The sequence below is a fragment of the Crassostrea angulata genome, chromosome 2 (assembly GCF_025612915.1).
Source record: "Crassostrea angulata isolate pt1a10 chromosome 2, ASM2561291v2, whole genome shotgun sequence".
NCBI lineage: Eukaryota > Metazoa > Mollusca > Bivalvia > Ostreida > Ostreidae > Magallana > Magallana angulata.
Window position 1 is genome coordinate 14,821,965 of NC_069112.1, and position 16,854 is coordinate 14,838,818.

General features: G+C 30.9%; 1 protein-coding gene across 1 annotated transcript; it reads left to right on the plus strand.

Moving 5' to 3' along the window:
• Window positions 1-9,612: 9,612 nt before the first annotated feature.
• LOC128173745 (N66 matrix protein-like) lies at window positions 9,613-12,396 on the plus strand. Its single transcript, XM_052839406.1, has 3 exons — window positions 9,613-9,665; window positions 9,973-10,066; window positions 11,412-12,396. Exons 2-3 carry the CDS (start codon window positions 10,000-10,002, stop codon window positions 12,104-12,106), a joined length of 762 nt encoding a protein of 253 aa, XP_052695366.1. The 5' UTR covers window positions 9,613-9,665; window positions 9,973-9,999; the 3' UTR covers window positions 12,107-12,396.
• The last annotated feature ends 4,458 nt before the right edge of the window (window positions 12,397-16,854 follow it).

Here is a 16,854-nt window from a genome sequence, read left to right on the forward strand (position 1 = left end):
ATTTTCATACCTTTTTCATTTTTTAGGAACCAGCCTAACCGAGTACAAACTTCTTACTTTCACAGGAGTTTACTAAATGTATAATGCGTATATTGTCTTTTCCACAAGTTTGTACTCGGTTAGGCTGACAGTAAACAAAGGCTTTTAAATGAATGCCTGTCCTCGATTTACTATACAAAATCACGAATGTCTGCTGACCCCTACTATGTTTTAAAGCTTCGTGCTTTTCATTACAATAATTTCAGCGCTAAAACTTGTTAATTCTTATGGAATAGATATCAATAGATAATGTTAAGGAAAAAAATATGCTTAATTTGATTCTTCATTCTTTCACCTTTCACCGGGGCCCATAAGTGCACTCGTCCTTTACGTTATTTTCAGCTATTCATATATATCATGCCAGCGAAAAAAATCAACTGAATATGTGTCTTGTTATGTCCTTCACAAAAAGAGATCGTAAAAACAAGGTTGTATTTGATATTTACTTTAAGCTGACATTTAGGCCTCGGCATTGAAATTATCTCATTATTACATCCTTGTGAATAAAACATCGTCAGCATCAACGTTCGTAGAAAAGCTTCTCTATTTCTCTTTATAAACAATTAATGCCTTCACTTTTTAATTATACTTTTGTCCAAATATAGAATATATAATGTATTTTCATATAAACATGGTTCTTGTCTTGAGTAAAGTCCTCTGTATAATGTTAAATGGAGATTTCATTTTGATACGAGACTGTTTAAAAATTGGTGAACATTCGGGGCAGATATTGACTATTAAATATAGTCCTTTTCTGAAAGTTTTTTAGATCATCTGGTGTGTCCTGAATTGAATGAACCGTTTATGGCAACATTAAATAGTATTCATATATTTCGAGTATTTCTTGAACATTGGCAATTATTTATTAACATTTAAAACAGTTAACATTCGATTACCAATTTTTATTTTTTAAATTCTATTTTGTATAGCCTATTGTACAAACGCCCTCTAGATATATAATAACTGTAAATCATACTCACGTTTGACGATGTCTTAAATTTAACATATATGACAGTATCTCATCGAAAGTATAATGATTCACATAACAAGATTTAATAACCAGTTTTACGACAATTTGATCATATCATATAAAATGTATTTTTATGAAAACAATTTGGATATTATCTGATTTTTTTACTAGACACGTATAACAATAGTGTAGGTATCCATGTGGTAGAATACTACAGGGATACTAATATTTTGTGAAACATTTGACAATCACTATATTGAAATTATTGTGCCAGCTGCCCTAAGCAGGCGGAACGCAGGTCAATAAATAACAAGAGTTTTATGTGTACGATTTTTCATTAATTGATATGATCACGTATATTCATTTTAAGGTTTTTTTTTCAATATTATTCCCAAGTGAATACTTTTTGCACTTTTCAATGATTTTCTTTACACTTATCCAGAAACAGGTATAGGCATCTCTATGTACTACGGCGGTGTCATTTCCCTTTGCTTGATAAAGAACTATGTATGTTCAAACAATGTATTGTACTCTGTTGCTTTTATTTTTATGGCTGGTTGTTTTATGCAATTGTATTTTCAATCATGGGGCAGCTTTATAATGATAGTATTATGTTTAGAAAGATACTATATTTCTACAGTATAACAACTTTATAGAAAAAAAATATACAAAAACCAGTGAAAACAGGTTATTCTTCCTGACAGTGCTCTGATAAGTAAATAAAACAAGGTCAAGCCAAAACTGTGCATCGGTATGCCCTTCACTAAAATTTTTTGATTAATTAATAATTAGACTTCATTAAAATGTCATTATTAACTCAGAAATCATTTCGATCTGCATTTTGAATTTTTTGTGACAACAATGCCTTACCTTTTTTTTCGTAATTTTGTCGATTGATAGCCGCCGTGAAAATGTTTATCTTTTTTTCACTGCAATATATTTATGTTAATCTTAATTTGTAAATATGGAAACAATAAAAAATGTAATTAAAACCTACACTTTCCTAATCAATATCTAATCAATATCATTTGCAATATAATGACTCAATATCCTTGTATTTCAAAATAATGGTAGAATAACAGTTGCATATATGTTTGTATTAATACATTAAAAAAAGAATGAACAAAAGGCTATACAAGGTTTGGAATTTTTTTTAAAAAAAATCACAGCAATGGTATGTTAACACGAGTCGAAAATTATAAAACATAATGTTCAGAGCAATGGTACATGTAATGAATTTAAAAAATCAAAAACATGTGCAGGATATCTGAAACTTCTTATAAGATGCAACCTTTTGAATTAGAAATGAAATTTTTTGATGAATTGATATTGTAAGTCATCATTATCAATGATAAAAGCTCATTCAAAGCAAGGCTTAAAACTCTGGTCAATAACAATATTAATAACTGGTTATTTCCTTCAGGGATGGGGTAATTGAAAAAAGTATTTGTAATTGAGTGTAATTAATTACATTTTTCAAAGTAATTGAAAGTAATTGGAAATTGAGTCTGTCTTCAATTACAAGTAATTGAATGTATTTAAATACATTCCAAAAATATTGTGTATTTTCAATTACTTTTCAATTACATCTCAATTACTTTTCTCCAAGTTTAAGATATCATAAAGGTGTCTTATAATGATAAATAGATTTTATACATGTTTGGCATGGACTTTTGTTTATACAATAATTAAATGTCCCATAATGTTTCATATGTTTATACAGTATGACACACTGACCAGAGCAATAGGCAAAGATCTAATTTTGTGGAGGTGTGAACTCCTCCAATACCCAAGAACCCCAATTTATTTTAGACTGAACTGATTTTAGACTCAAGGGAATCAAAATATCTCATTCTTGTGAATTAAAGCAATTATTATTTATATACTGAGATACTGTACTGCCAAAAGTTGTACTTTCTCAATAAACATAGTTTTAATATGTGAATAAAAATTAATTCACTATAGAGAAAATATTATTCACAACCAAAAATGAACTCAATGGTTCTGAATGAATTTAATGTTCAAGAACATTTTTAAGAAATCTGATCTGAACTGAACTATACAACCTTTAAAAAAGTAACCGTACATAAAGCCCTGTATATCTTAATGTCGTTAATATATGTATATGTTCTCATGATTTAAAAAAATAAAACTAAAGTAATTGAATTGTAATTAATTACATTTATCAAAGTAATTGGGAGTAATTAATTACATTTCAAAAAATCAATGTAATTGTAATTGCAAGTAATTGATAAAATTGTCAATGTATTTGAAAGTAATTAATTACTTTTCAAAGTAATTGACCCCAACTCTGATTTCCTTGTATAATTCTAATTTTTGAAGACTGCTTGGTTCAGATAAATAAGCCTAACTTTATTAGAAGTATTTTAAACCGTTAAAAACCATCAAAGTCATGAAACAAGTTAATAAACGTCATAGAAGGGTCGTAAAATGATGTATTATCACAAGTTAATATTATTAAAGTCATGCCAAATTTATAACATGTAATAAATTGTGACAAGAAACTTTAATTTTAAACGCAAAGAAATTGTGATAGTTTGTTATGAATTATATAATAATAACAATTTCTGTTTCTATTTTAAAGCAAGGACGTTGTGTAACCTGGTTTTGATTGAACCCTGCTCAACTGGCTTTAGAAATGATCGTATGACAGGAACGCAGTTTGTACAATTAACAAACTGTCAGCACTGACATGAACAATTGTATCTGTGTAATGTTTTCAAGCATGGGGAACTCTTTACAATATCAGGTGGTATTCCCTCTTTATTTATTAAACGAAGGTAAACCTTTTTGTTTTTTTTTTTACTTATCGAATTATAAACAGTTCTTTTTCTTTTTTAAAAAAAAGTTAAATGTGTGTTTTCAACAATTAAATTCACCAAAAAGTACTAATGCTGATTTAGTTGACCTTTGTTTTAAAGAAAAAAATAAGAATGAGAATGTTAAAACCCTAAATGTCTTCTTTTCACTTCAGTTTTGACTTCTGAGTGTTTATCCAATTTAAAAGTAATGTGGTTATTGAGGGTGATATATCAGTTCACACAGCGACATACACATTGTGTAATTTTTTCTTAACTTCAACATCTTTTAATATACGGAAAAAAAAAGAAAAAAAAACAAATCAACCAGATTTTTCATTAAGTGCTATGATTAGTTTTTTATGACTGAAATCGAAAAAAAAACCCAAAATGTTATCATTTTTTTTTTTAAATTTGAATGAAAAATTACGATGCATTATGATAATTATTATTTTAATATAGAATGAAATTGGTTTTAATTGCACTCACTATATATCTGTCGCATATAAAGTTATATGTATTGTATTTCTGCACAGGTGACAATTCATCAAGTTTTAAATTCTGTCCTGAAATTGTAAGAAGACTTTCTTCGTGTTTGCGAAGGGATTTAAATTGAATTAATATTTTATACTATGAAATTTTCGTTATTTTATAAAGGGCCTAATTATCTGATGAAGTGATTGAATGACAGAACTTATCCGAATTTAAAATAATTTAAGAAACTATATTTGAGTATTATTTGTCCGAAAAATTGATGATATCGCCTTGAGGTAAATATATTTTAATGAAGAAATGGCTTTTATCATAATCCGGATTGTTGTACTGGAAAAAAATATTGTATATGTGTTTATGTGTAAGAATACTATGGTAATATAAGGAACTTGTGCAATCACTTGATTATGAATATTTAAGAAATCTACATTGAATGAATAATTCTTTTATTATTATGAGTGATAATTTTGGTCGGGATGTGGTCATAAACAGTAAAGACCAAAAAGACTTTTATTTCGATCTGACCACGTCTTGACCGAAAGTATCACCTTATAATATTCAACGAATAGTTCTTTAATACCTATATTTATGTATTTTTAGCAATCAAACGATTAAATATTATAATATTAACAACACGAACCCCGCTTGCGCCCTAAGTCATTTGAAGTTTTTGGAATGTTCATTACAAAATCAATTTTACAGTGTTATCACAGACAAAGAGGCTAACAAATGTAAATAAAGAAGACTGATTGTGTCAGCTGTCGTAATCTGCAGGTCAATTAGTTACATTTTTTATGTATCGGATTTTACATTCACTGATATGATTACGTATCGTTATTTTAATGTTTGTCAAATTTAACTCTTGGGGTTTTAATCAATTTGTTTACACACATTCAGGAACAGGTAAAATTGCCTTTAAATGATACAGCCGGGACGTTTTTCTTTGCTTGATATTTAACATTGAATCTTTATTTATTGTGTTTTACATTTTATTTGTCATTGGCGGGTTGTTTTATGTCGTTATATTTCTTTTAGAAAGATAATATCTTTAAGTAGTATATTAAAACGTTTCACAAAAACAAATTTAATTAAGGAATGAATTCAATATTGTTTTGTTTTATACGATATAAAATGGTTTGGGGCAGTTTTCGCTTTATAAACCGCAGAGCAGTTTATAAAAAAAGTTTAAACTGTTTAACTGTAAACTGTAGTACAAGTGAAAAGCGGTCAATGTTACAGCATACCGGGTTTTCTTTTATATGAACTGTATCAATAATCCATGTCAACCCGTATCCAGTGAAATGGTGTACCCCATATGCAATATTTTGCCAAAAAAAAGTTCAAAAGCTGGTATTTTTTTCATAAATAATCAGAAATCAAAATCCTAGCAATATGCACAACTCTGACATATGTACAATTGATTTTCAAAAGAATAATTTCTTATCTTGAAAACTTTAGGAGGAGTTATCCGTACAATGAGGGAACCCTTTATGCAATATTTTGCCAAAAAATGACTAAGTTCAAAAGCTGGTATTTTTTTTCATAATTATCGGAAATCAAAATCCTAGCAATATGCACACCTTTGATATATGTACAATTTATCTGCAAAAGAACAACTTCCTATCTTGAAAACTGTAGGAGGAGTTATCTGTACAATGAGGGTACCCTTTTGGCAGCCGCCAGCCCGCCTGCCCGCCATTTTCACCATTTTAATAACCGGATTTTTCCGTTGGAAAACCCGGTTAATAAAAGTAATGAATATTGAATTCATTGTCTATAATTTAATATTTTACTCTTCATTGTAGATAAAAAACGGCCATTTGACCTTTAAAATGACGTAAAATTGTGCAAAATTGAAAGGTTACTTCAGGCGTATTGATACGATTTTGACATTAGTCTTACTATGACGTAGGCAACATTGTTTATACAGTATGAAATAATTTTTTAGCCATTCAGAAAGCGCGTTACAACCAGAATTAAAATATTAAGAAATACAAAACGAAATTAAATAAATTATGCTTCGTGACAGTGCTCTGACAAGTAATTAAAACAAATTAAAACACATTAGAATTATCCATCGTAAAGCCCTGCGCTAAAAATTTATTGTAGTCAATTACACTTCATTAATGTTTAGTGATTGACTCTGACTGCATTTTTAAATATTCTGTACTTAAAGAGCCTATCATCTGAATCTTTTTCTGAAGACTATTGATCTCGTAACGAAGGTGTTTGAGTTGTTTAATGACTAATTAAATTTGATCGTGTTGTTATGAATTATTTCAATATTTAAAAGCTCTAAAACTTAAAGTCCGATAATAAAATAACCACTCTTACAAAAATCAAATTGTTAAAAGATGCATGTACACTATATATCAGTTTCAAAATATCTTGATATTTGAAACATAATTTTTAAAAAAGTTCTACTCATGATCGTTTTTTAATAAATAATAATAATAAAACAACATTTTATTATGACAACAGCCACAATTATAAATTAATCTATCAGATTAAGTACATTTTTCAATTCAGTAGCTTTAAACCAGCCATTATGAATGTGACACTTACAGGTCAGAGTAATTGGTTGCTTTGGGATCCCGACGTAAAAACTATTCCGAGTTGGATATCATCAATACTAATGCCGATCACATGACAGGAAAAGGTCGCAGCATCAATTAACCTTTGCATTGTGTATTAGCTAACTGGTTACGTTTCATTGACTATGTGTTACATCTATGACGTGTAGGCATTAAAAGTAAAACATTAGCAAAAGCTCAAAATCTAGAGAAGTGTTATGCAAACGCATCACAACCTTTTGTTTATTTTATCCGTGCTAAAATGATAACATGTGATAAATTGTAATGAAAAATAAAGTTTGTTACAAATTATGTAATACTAACATTAAGTATTTCTATTTTAAAACAGGCCTGTTGCGTATCCTAGTTTGGTTTTAACCCTTGTCATCTAGCTGAAGAAATAATGGCTTGACAAGCAAACGTTTTATACAATTAAGCTGTAATGCCCGACTTGAACTATTCCATACGTGTAATCGTTTAGAATTAAATGAGTTCTTCACATTGGCGGGTTTTATTCATATCTTAAAGTTAACCTTAATAATATAATTTACTTCTCGATATTGATACATTTTGTTATCCTTATACTTAACTACTTTTATTATTATTGAATATTTTCCAAATTACGAAGCTGGGATAATGTTTACACTTGGGCGTGCATAATTTTCGACACCGTTTAAAAGAGTACAATATTAGTTTTATTTGAGTGATAACACTCAAAATCACGCTAATTTAATTTGAAATGTTATGACAAGTAATTCGGTATGTAATATATATGTATAAACCCAATTAAAATCACAAGGGTTCAATTGTTGACGAACTCGTGGGACAGCCCTCGTATATAAATGCCAATATGGGCCTAAATTCAGCTCGACTGTTTGGAACTCACCCGATCAAATAAAAAAAAAATGAAGCATATTATATAAATTGGTGCATAAAAAAATCACAATTCTTAAATCGGCAATTTCTGTTCTTTGCATCAACTTGGCATCAAGGATCATGTTATGTTATCTTAACATTTAGTGTAAAGCAAAAAAAATAGAATTAAAACAAAAACAAAAAGCAATAAAGATATAAAAAATGCATATTATTTCAACATCAATTTATTGCTTGTATTGTCCTGACAAATAAGGGCAAAATAGGCTTTTTTCAATTAAAACAAAATCTAAATGATAATTATTTGTTTACCAAAGATCTGCCGCGTATAAATAAAAAATGCACAAGAAAAACTCATGAAGGTTGTTATTTGACACATAACTATCATATTGGGTTTAAATTAAAAGAAATTTATCTCCTTATGAGAAAAACACGTTTTGACTTGTGTATTGATATAAAAATCATCGCGATGATACAAGTGTTACAGAATATGATTACTTTACAAATACAAAATTTGATATTTCTTAAATACCTTGACAAATTATGACCATGTAAATATAGACATCTAGAGTTTTATTGCATTTGATTTTTCGTGATGTCAAGACCTCATCAAATTTTCCATGATTTTTTTTTTTGTAGTAACATGAATTTATAATTACTTTTGCGATAGGGATAAAAATCACAAAAATCGCTCAGCTTTGCAAATCATCTAGTATTAAAAACACATTTTAAGAATAACAGCAATCATCATTTTTAAAAGAAAGTAAAACTGCACGTCAATTAATGATTAAAATATCAAATAAGACTTTTGACATGTTTGATATTTTATTATTTTTACGAAGAAGCCGTTAAGAATTTATTGAATTACTTCTTACACCTTAGAAATTCAAGCTGATTTGTCTTTTTATTTTGTTGAAAAGCAACATCAAATACGATGGTAAATGCAAACGCAATCTTAAATGTATGCGCTATTTCAATGTGAGAACACGGAATTTTTTAAATGCACTTCATTAAATAATGGTTGCTGCTCACGTAAATCCTGTTTTGTCGGGGAAAAAAGTTCACTTTAAAATTAGGCTTCAAAACCTTCGACAAAATAAGAAATAGTTTTAATTATAAAGAGTTGTAATTTATATTTTTTTCAGTACGGATATTTATTGCATACTTGCATTTATTTTCAATCTTATACACAATCACTTATTTAAAACGAAAAGAAAATAATTCATACTGGCAAGACCATGAGTAAATTATGGGTTTGTTAATTTACCAAACATGATCTTATAATAAAATTTGCATTTATCTCGAATGACAACTTTTGAACTTTGATGAAGTTGTTGATATTACTAAACACACTAATAAATGTTTAAAAAAATGTTCAAATATTTTCCGTTTTTACTGAGAAAACATAAATATTAATTATTTAATTTCTGTAATAAGATAATGGAAAGGGGGTATATGATAAACACATGCATGGTTTTCAAGCTGATTAAAACATTCATTAATTGTAGTTACTCTGACTGACGTTTTGGGCGATTGTTAGATAAATCTTAAACACGGGCATAATAATTGAATAGGGTAAAATAGTTCAGTTAATTGCTGATTCATCACTGTATAAACACTGTATAGATGGACGCTTTTAATGAAGTTCCAGCCGTAGAATTATGTAACGTTAATGTTTTTATTTTGATCTATGGTCCTATAAAAGTTTATCTCGTATATCACTTCTAAATTACAATATTTTTATTTGTGTCAACACTTATCATGATATGTTTTGACATATGCTTTATCATAATCATCTGTTCAAGGCGGGTCTTCTTTTGCTAGCCTATAAATTCAAACGATTCTTCCTTGAATTGTGTCCATCTCGAGAGACGAAGAGAATTGTTAGCATTTCTGTCGGTAAGTTATTTTTAAAAAATACATGATAATAAAACTGCACAATAAAATTTTTCAACTTCGGTAATGTGTTGTTCAATTGCAATCGTGTTCATATTGGTGGCTTGTTTTGTAAATGTATTTGGGTTTATATTTCTTTTGGACAGAGGGAGGGGGGTTGTGGTGATGCGGATGGTACTTAACATAGTATTTTAATAGATATCTAATAGTAGATAAATTGAAAATTGATATTGTAATAAAATGCATGTATGAATTAATGTAAAATTCCAATGAAGTTGTTCATTTATAACTTATGTCTTTATACTTCTAGTATTCCTAACGTGGACCTGAAGACAAAATGAAGGCTGCCATCTTTATAGTCTTTGCCTGTGTCGTATTAGCAAATGTTTCATCTAAGCCATATGGTGAGTGGAATATACAATTCTCTAATAAAGTTGAATAATGGTCAATAAAGATATCTAGCGCTATTTAAAAAAAAATCACTTTTCATACTTAAACAATTTTGTTCTATAAATATTTTTTTCATTCTGAAAACATCAGAAATGGTTACATGATCTTAATAAAAAAAAATCAAAGTACTGAAGTACTGAGGGGAGTTGATTTTATCGATTATCATTTATTTTAAAATCAACTTATCTTGCATGGCAATTAGTTTCTAGTCTGTATTTGAATAACGCACTTTTTTTTATATGAATTTTTAGACTTTTCCGACAAGAATTTCGAGAAACCCCATATGAATCATGTTGTGTAATATTTAAAGATAGATTTCAAGCTATGTATTAGTAATCGAAACAATTCTAAAAACTGTATGGATCCAAGCACTATTGATATCGAACTCTAGTCTCGTTCAACCAGACGCTCGGCTGTCTCCTTTTATCTCCGAAAAGTAAGAGAGCGTCTCTGCTTGTCGAAGATTTACGGAGACAGCCGAGCATCTGGTTGAACAAGACTTTATTATACTCTGGCGTAGGAACACATGAGACTACAAAAATATCTAAATTGTTCGTATTATATAAAATCTGCTATGTTCAAAGTTTTTATAGATAAGTTTTCTTGAAAAACAATGCTTCAGCATACGTTACATCAATTTTTTTCTATTATTTTCAAGAACTAAGTCTTGTCAGCGGCGATGATTTGACATTTGTGCTTAGGTCCAAACATTGTTTCACTTTCGGTTTGCCAGAGCAACTGCATAGGAGAGTTGATTAAAATCAACTCCCAAAAACCAAGCAGGTGACGTCTGTACGCAAATAGAAATAATTAATTGTATCAACTAAAATTTTAATTTTAAAAAAAAAGGGAAAATACCACCTCTTGGGTATTTCTTGTATAAAAAAATAAGGTGTCTTATTATTGTTTGTCAGCGTAGGTATCTTGTACATTTTGCTGGTTGTTAGGAGAAAAAAAAAGTAAACTGTCTCCGAAGACAGCGACTACTGTTAGGTATAGGTTTTCAGGTGTAATCAACTCGTCATTTTCTAAGCAGAAAATAATTGATTATATATTATTGTTGACTCATTTATGATTGTCGATTTGATTTGTTGAGATATCGTGACCTCCATGATTCCTCAGTATCCCAAAGAAAATTTTACTTCTCTGCGTTGCTCAGTTTGTTGGTGGTTAACTATTACAAGTTAATAAACACTGGTGTTAAATGTAACTTAACAGTAATTGAAATAACAAAGCCGTTACCAAATTTAAATCTTAGAACATATACACAATACTTCAATCTATTTACTCCATTCACAGGCTATAGACGTTATGGAGAAAATGATAATGAACCTGCTTTGAAAGGCGATGTAGGCAGTGGAAATAACGGAGACGGCAATGGTGATGATAACGGAGAAAATGGAAATGGCGATGATAACGGAGAAAATGGAAATGGTGATGATAACGGAGAAAATGGAAATGGCGATGATAACGGAGAAAATGGTAATGGCGATGATAAGGGAGAGAATGGAAATGGTGATGATAACGTAGAAAATGGAAATGGCGATGACAACGGAGAAAATAGAAATGGTGATGATAACGGAGAAAATGGAAATGGCGATGATAACGGAGAAAATGGAAATGGTGATGATAACGGAGAAAATGGAAATGGCGATGATAACGGAGAAAATGGTTATGGCGATGATAAGGGAGAAAATGGAAATGGTGATGATAACGGAGAAAATGGAAATGGTGATGATAACGGAGAAAATGGAAATGGTGATGATAACGGAGAAAATGGTAATGGCGATGATAACGGAGAAAATGGAAATGGTGATGATAACGGGGAAACTGGAATCGGAGACGACTCTTATAGAAGTGGTGATAGATACGATGGAAATGGTAATAACGGCGATAGATACGATGGGAATGGTAATAACGGCGACAGATACGATGGGAATGGTAATAACGGCGATAGATACGATGGGAATGGTAATAACGGCGATAGATACTGACACGATACTTATGGAAATGGCAATAAAAGAAAACACTGCAATGTAATTGAAAATAACGGAGACAGATATCATGGATAGGGCAATAACAGAGAACGATATTATGGAAATGATAACAACAGAAATTTTTGAACCCGTTAAACACTTAAAGCATTTTTTTCTTATCTAACTTATAGTTTATGGCTATATTTTTTAGGATATAGAGCACAGCTTTATACCAACAATGTTGTTCAAATAAATGCATCGTATACATATTTGTGCAGTTGCAATTCAATAAAGTTTTATTCAATACGCATGGTTTTATTTTTCTTTTCTTTTATATATGTACATGTTTTAAATAAATAAAAAACAAATAACAGAAATCCGATTCAAAACTCTGCTCTTTTCATTGCTATTCTCAGAAGTTTTGAGTAATTACTATAGATACATTAAATACATAGCTATATACATTTCAAAACATCATTGTGACGTCTTATAGCATCAAATTAATGTACATGATATATATTTGTATATAGACGCACTTGAAAATATTGTTTTAAGCTTTATTCAAAAAGTAAACGCTAGACTTAAATTTTTATACAGAAGTGCATTCTGTCCTAGTACACAGTCCGGAGAGATTCTATGTTCTGCCTTGATACAATGTTGTTTTGACTATGCTTATTCTTCTTGGTACATGCATTGTGGAATAAACAAAAAACTTTAGCGTAGATTGCAAATTACCCAGAAGAAAGATTCGTTTTAAACCTGGGTCCTATAGACAATATATATGGTAGCATCTTAGATAATCTAAATATGTTAAGAGTTGACGATGGAGTTGTCAAATAAAGACTTAACCATGCGTTTAATATATACCATGGCAATTCACCATCATATTTTTAATGAAGATGTTGTATTGAATAACAATATTACAAGAGGTGCAGTCAATAAGAATTTTATTATACCTAAGATAAAAGGTAAAGAGTCTTCATGTTTTTCTACAATGCTATCAAAGACTGGAATGCATTGCATTTGGAAGTCAAGGAAATTAATTCTAATCAGAAATTTAAAAAAGCCGTAAAATACTTCTTGTCTACTAATGGAAGAGATACTTTATGACTGCTTGTTCATATCCATTTTTGACTTATCTATTATTATTATTACTTTAAAGTTTAAACAATAAATTAAAAAAACATAATTTTTCAAAGCATTATGCTATATTCCTATTCAGTATCCTGCCTAAATTCCAATATGTACATTTGTAGCTCATATTCGCTGTTATTAACATAACTGTTATAAAAGGACCACATTGGAAATAAGCTTTTTAACAAGGCTTTTGTCGGCTATCATTAGGTAATAATTATCATTTGTATGTCATGTAATCTATTTAATAACAATATTTAACAAATTGATTCTTATGTACTTACATACAACTGTGATCATGTCTGGGTTTTTTTTTATAAATTTGATGTTTTTAATGTGTGTAATCATGGCATTCTGTGATATATTTACCTGAATAAAATGAAATGAAATGGAGTATGAGCCACATAGGGCTAAGAGCATAATAATGCTCTGAAAAAAAAATTCTGTGTGATCGAATATGACCCTGTCCCTAGATTTACAAACTTTACTCAAAGTCTCTGCATATTCTTTGACAATATGCACTCTGTGCTGAGTGAAGTTCAAACTAAATTGGATCAAGGAGAGAGAAGATATGCTCCGGACAATTCTGCTATGACCTTAACCTTTGACCTTCAAAATGGTTCAAGGTTACTGTACACTCTTTACCAAAATGCACTATGTGGGTAAAGTATGGGCAAGATTGGTCTTGGAAAAGAGAAGATATGCTCCGGACAAGAAATTTAAGGCGGACAGGCGGATAGAAGGTCAGATTGACGGACGGACGAATGGACGGACGGACGGACAAATGGACAGAGCGGGGCCCTAATAATGTATATGCTAGGCCATTTATTCAACAAGGATGCATTTTCATGAAAAAATAGTCAGATATAGTAAACATAATGCACAGAAATTTTTTAATTAAAAAAACAAATCAGGATTTCCTTTCATATTGTATATTTTTAAACATTAACGTTTTGCTTTAAAATACAATTGTTATGCCTTTTTTGCAAGCGCGACATCACTAAAACATACATCTTATAGGGTGTTTTTCTGGATTACTTAACATTTTATATTACTTCCTAAAATAATTCAAGATTGTATCAGCACGTTGTAAACGAATAAATCATGTAATCGCTAGGTTTTTTTCTTATTAAATAGAGAAAAAAGTTCATGAACAAATGTTCAGATAACATCGGCTTAACGTTTATTTATCTTGATTATTTTTATTTATTGGACTAGGCTGGGAACCCTTACATCTTACAAAATTATAAATTGTTCAGCACAACATTATTTGTATAAAGTAATTCTTTCATTGTTCCCAGTTCCTTATCAACACATTTTAAGATCAGGATTTAAATACTTTCGTTTGATAAAATGTAAAAACGCACTCTCCTTCATTTCCCACCTTCAAAACAAAGATTAACAGTTTGGGAGTTACAGATTCTTGTAAATACTTCAATGCTCGTAACAGGAAAGAAATAATTTTACATAGTCAACTCCAAACTACATACACGGGTGTAAATTTACTGACGCACAGGGCTTCCGACTTTAGTGGTCGGGCTAGCAGAAATCCTTACCGTAGTGGCATGTCGGGCTTGTTAATAATAACCAAAATCAAGTAGGTGTCATTATAACGTAGACGGTTTTAATGTACGACTTAACAATTATTGTTTTTTTTTTTCTCAACACGGAGTAGACATCTTCTGGCGATAATTAAGAGTAAATTTGACAAGTGAAAGCTTTCCAAAAAGCTTGCCTGACTAAACAAAATTATTCAATGGAACCATGCATGTATCAATTAGACTATCTTATTAGAAATGAATTTTAATTTTCGCTGATCATAAATTAATAAACGGAACATGCAAATTTAAGACGAAATGTCAGTCGTTTCTTCGATCTAGAACATGTACATATATATCACTTGAAATTCATTTACTTTATTAATTCATTTGTTTAGGAATGTACACATATCATATAAGTGCATTTAAGCTTGAAAGCTGGAGAGTAAATAGTCATTTCTTTAAAAAAATGTATTGGTATTTTAGGTTGCAAAATCAACTGAAAAGCATTATCAAAAATTTCCAACCATATGAAATATGAAAGGGGGCACAAATACGTATTGTTTTTAATGTGTGTGGGCAGCTTCATCAAATTATCTTGACGAGTAACTAAAAAAGGGTGAATTCACAAATTTATGAAAAAATACCCTAACTGTAACTTCAATTCAGAGCATTCCTCATTTGCAGTTTCATTTATTGCATGCTCCTACAAAAGTGGAAGGGGGGGGGGGGCAAATCCATGATATTTCCATTTATCCTATAAAGTTAAGAAAAGTGCCAGCTGCCAAAAAGTGGGGAGGGAGAAGCAGCCTGCCTTACCCAAACCCTGGATGCTACGTGCCCGTGATGTAAACACATTGTGTGCTCTGGGGTATTCGCTTGTCAACTAATCGGCGCGTAAAAACTATAAATGATACATTATGGCGCGAAATCCTGCTAGTGTAATAATTTCGGATATTTAAGGTTCGACCCAGACCGGGTTTTTCTTTAAGTTCTTTGTTTATGTCACGTGATACAAGGGTATAAATACGACAGTGAAACAGCTGTCGGCTGCTTAGTTGGAAATCAGCCGCAGAGAGAGGAAGTTGGTGAAATTTAATAAAAGGCATTGTGTCAATACAGAGCTTGCCCGTTCGTAACGGTGTTAAGTGTTTTTGATAGGCCATAGAGAGGTTGTCCTCTTGGTACTGTAGGCATTGCAGTCATTTTGGCTTGTCAGTCTTTCACAGTAGGCTTTCCTCGGAGAGGCTAGCCATGGTTCCTTTCTCTAGTGGCTGATCAGACTGTCGTCCAGGCCGTTGTGCTCACTGTCCGTCCTGAATAAGGCAGCCTACAGTGTGCACAGTGGTTGAAGGGCTACCACATATACTGTCCGTCCTGAATAAGGCAGCCTTAAGTATATGCGGTAATCTGAGGACGGTCAGTCATTTTAGCTGAGTGGTTGACCTCAGTGGATTGTCACTGTGGGTGTGTACTGTCCGACCTGCACAAGGCAGCACCAGTACATCACACACAGTGTCAATTATTTGTTTATTATACCCTTGTCGTGTTTGTAAATATTTTAGATTCCCTGAAATTACTTATTGATTATTAACCTAAGTAAGGTTAGGCTATACCAATCATTTTTGACAATCAATAGAAAATCATTATATTATAAGACTTTGTTAGTGTACACCCAAAACCCTGGAAAAGACCAGGCACGAACCCTTCCCCTGACAGTACAAGTAGCTCGGTACGTTACAGAAATTTGGTGGCAGCGTCGGAATTTTGGGTTAACAATTAGATACACTTGCATAGTTTTATTTGCTTTGTTTATATTTTGTTAGTTAGATTGTATCATTATATTGGGTGGCATATTTTGACATGATGACAGACTTGCAAGATGAATTAATGGGGCTTGAAGATGAGTTTAATAGACTTCAGGAGAGCATAAATAAAAGTAGGAGTAAAGCCGCAAGAGATTCAGGTTTACCTGAAAGTATGCGGAATTCCACTGAAAATCAAGACTACTTAGAACAGGGTGCAAGACCTAAAAACATTAGGACAGACACCATAGAAATTCAAAGGCCTGAAAGTCCCCTAGATCCTGATGGA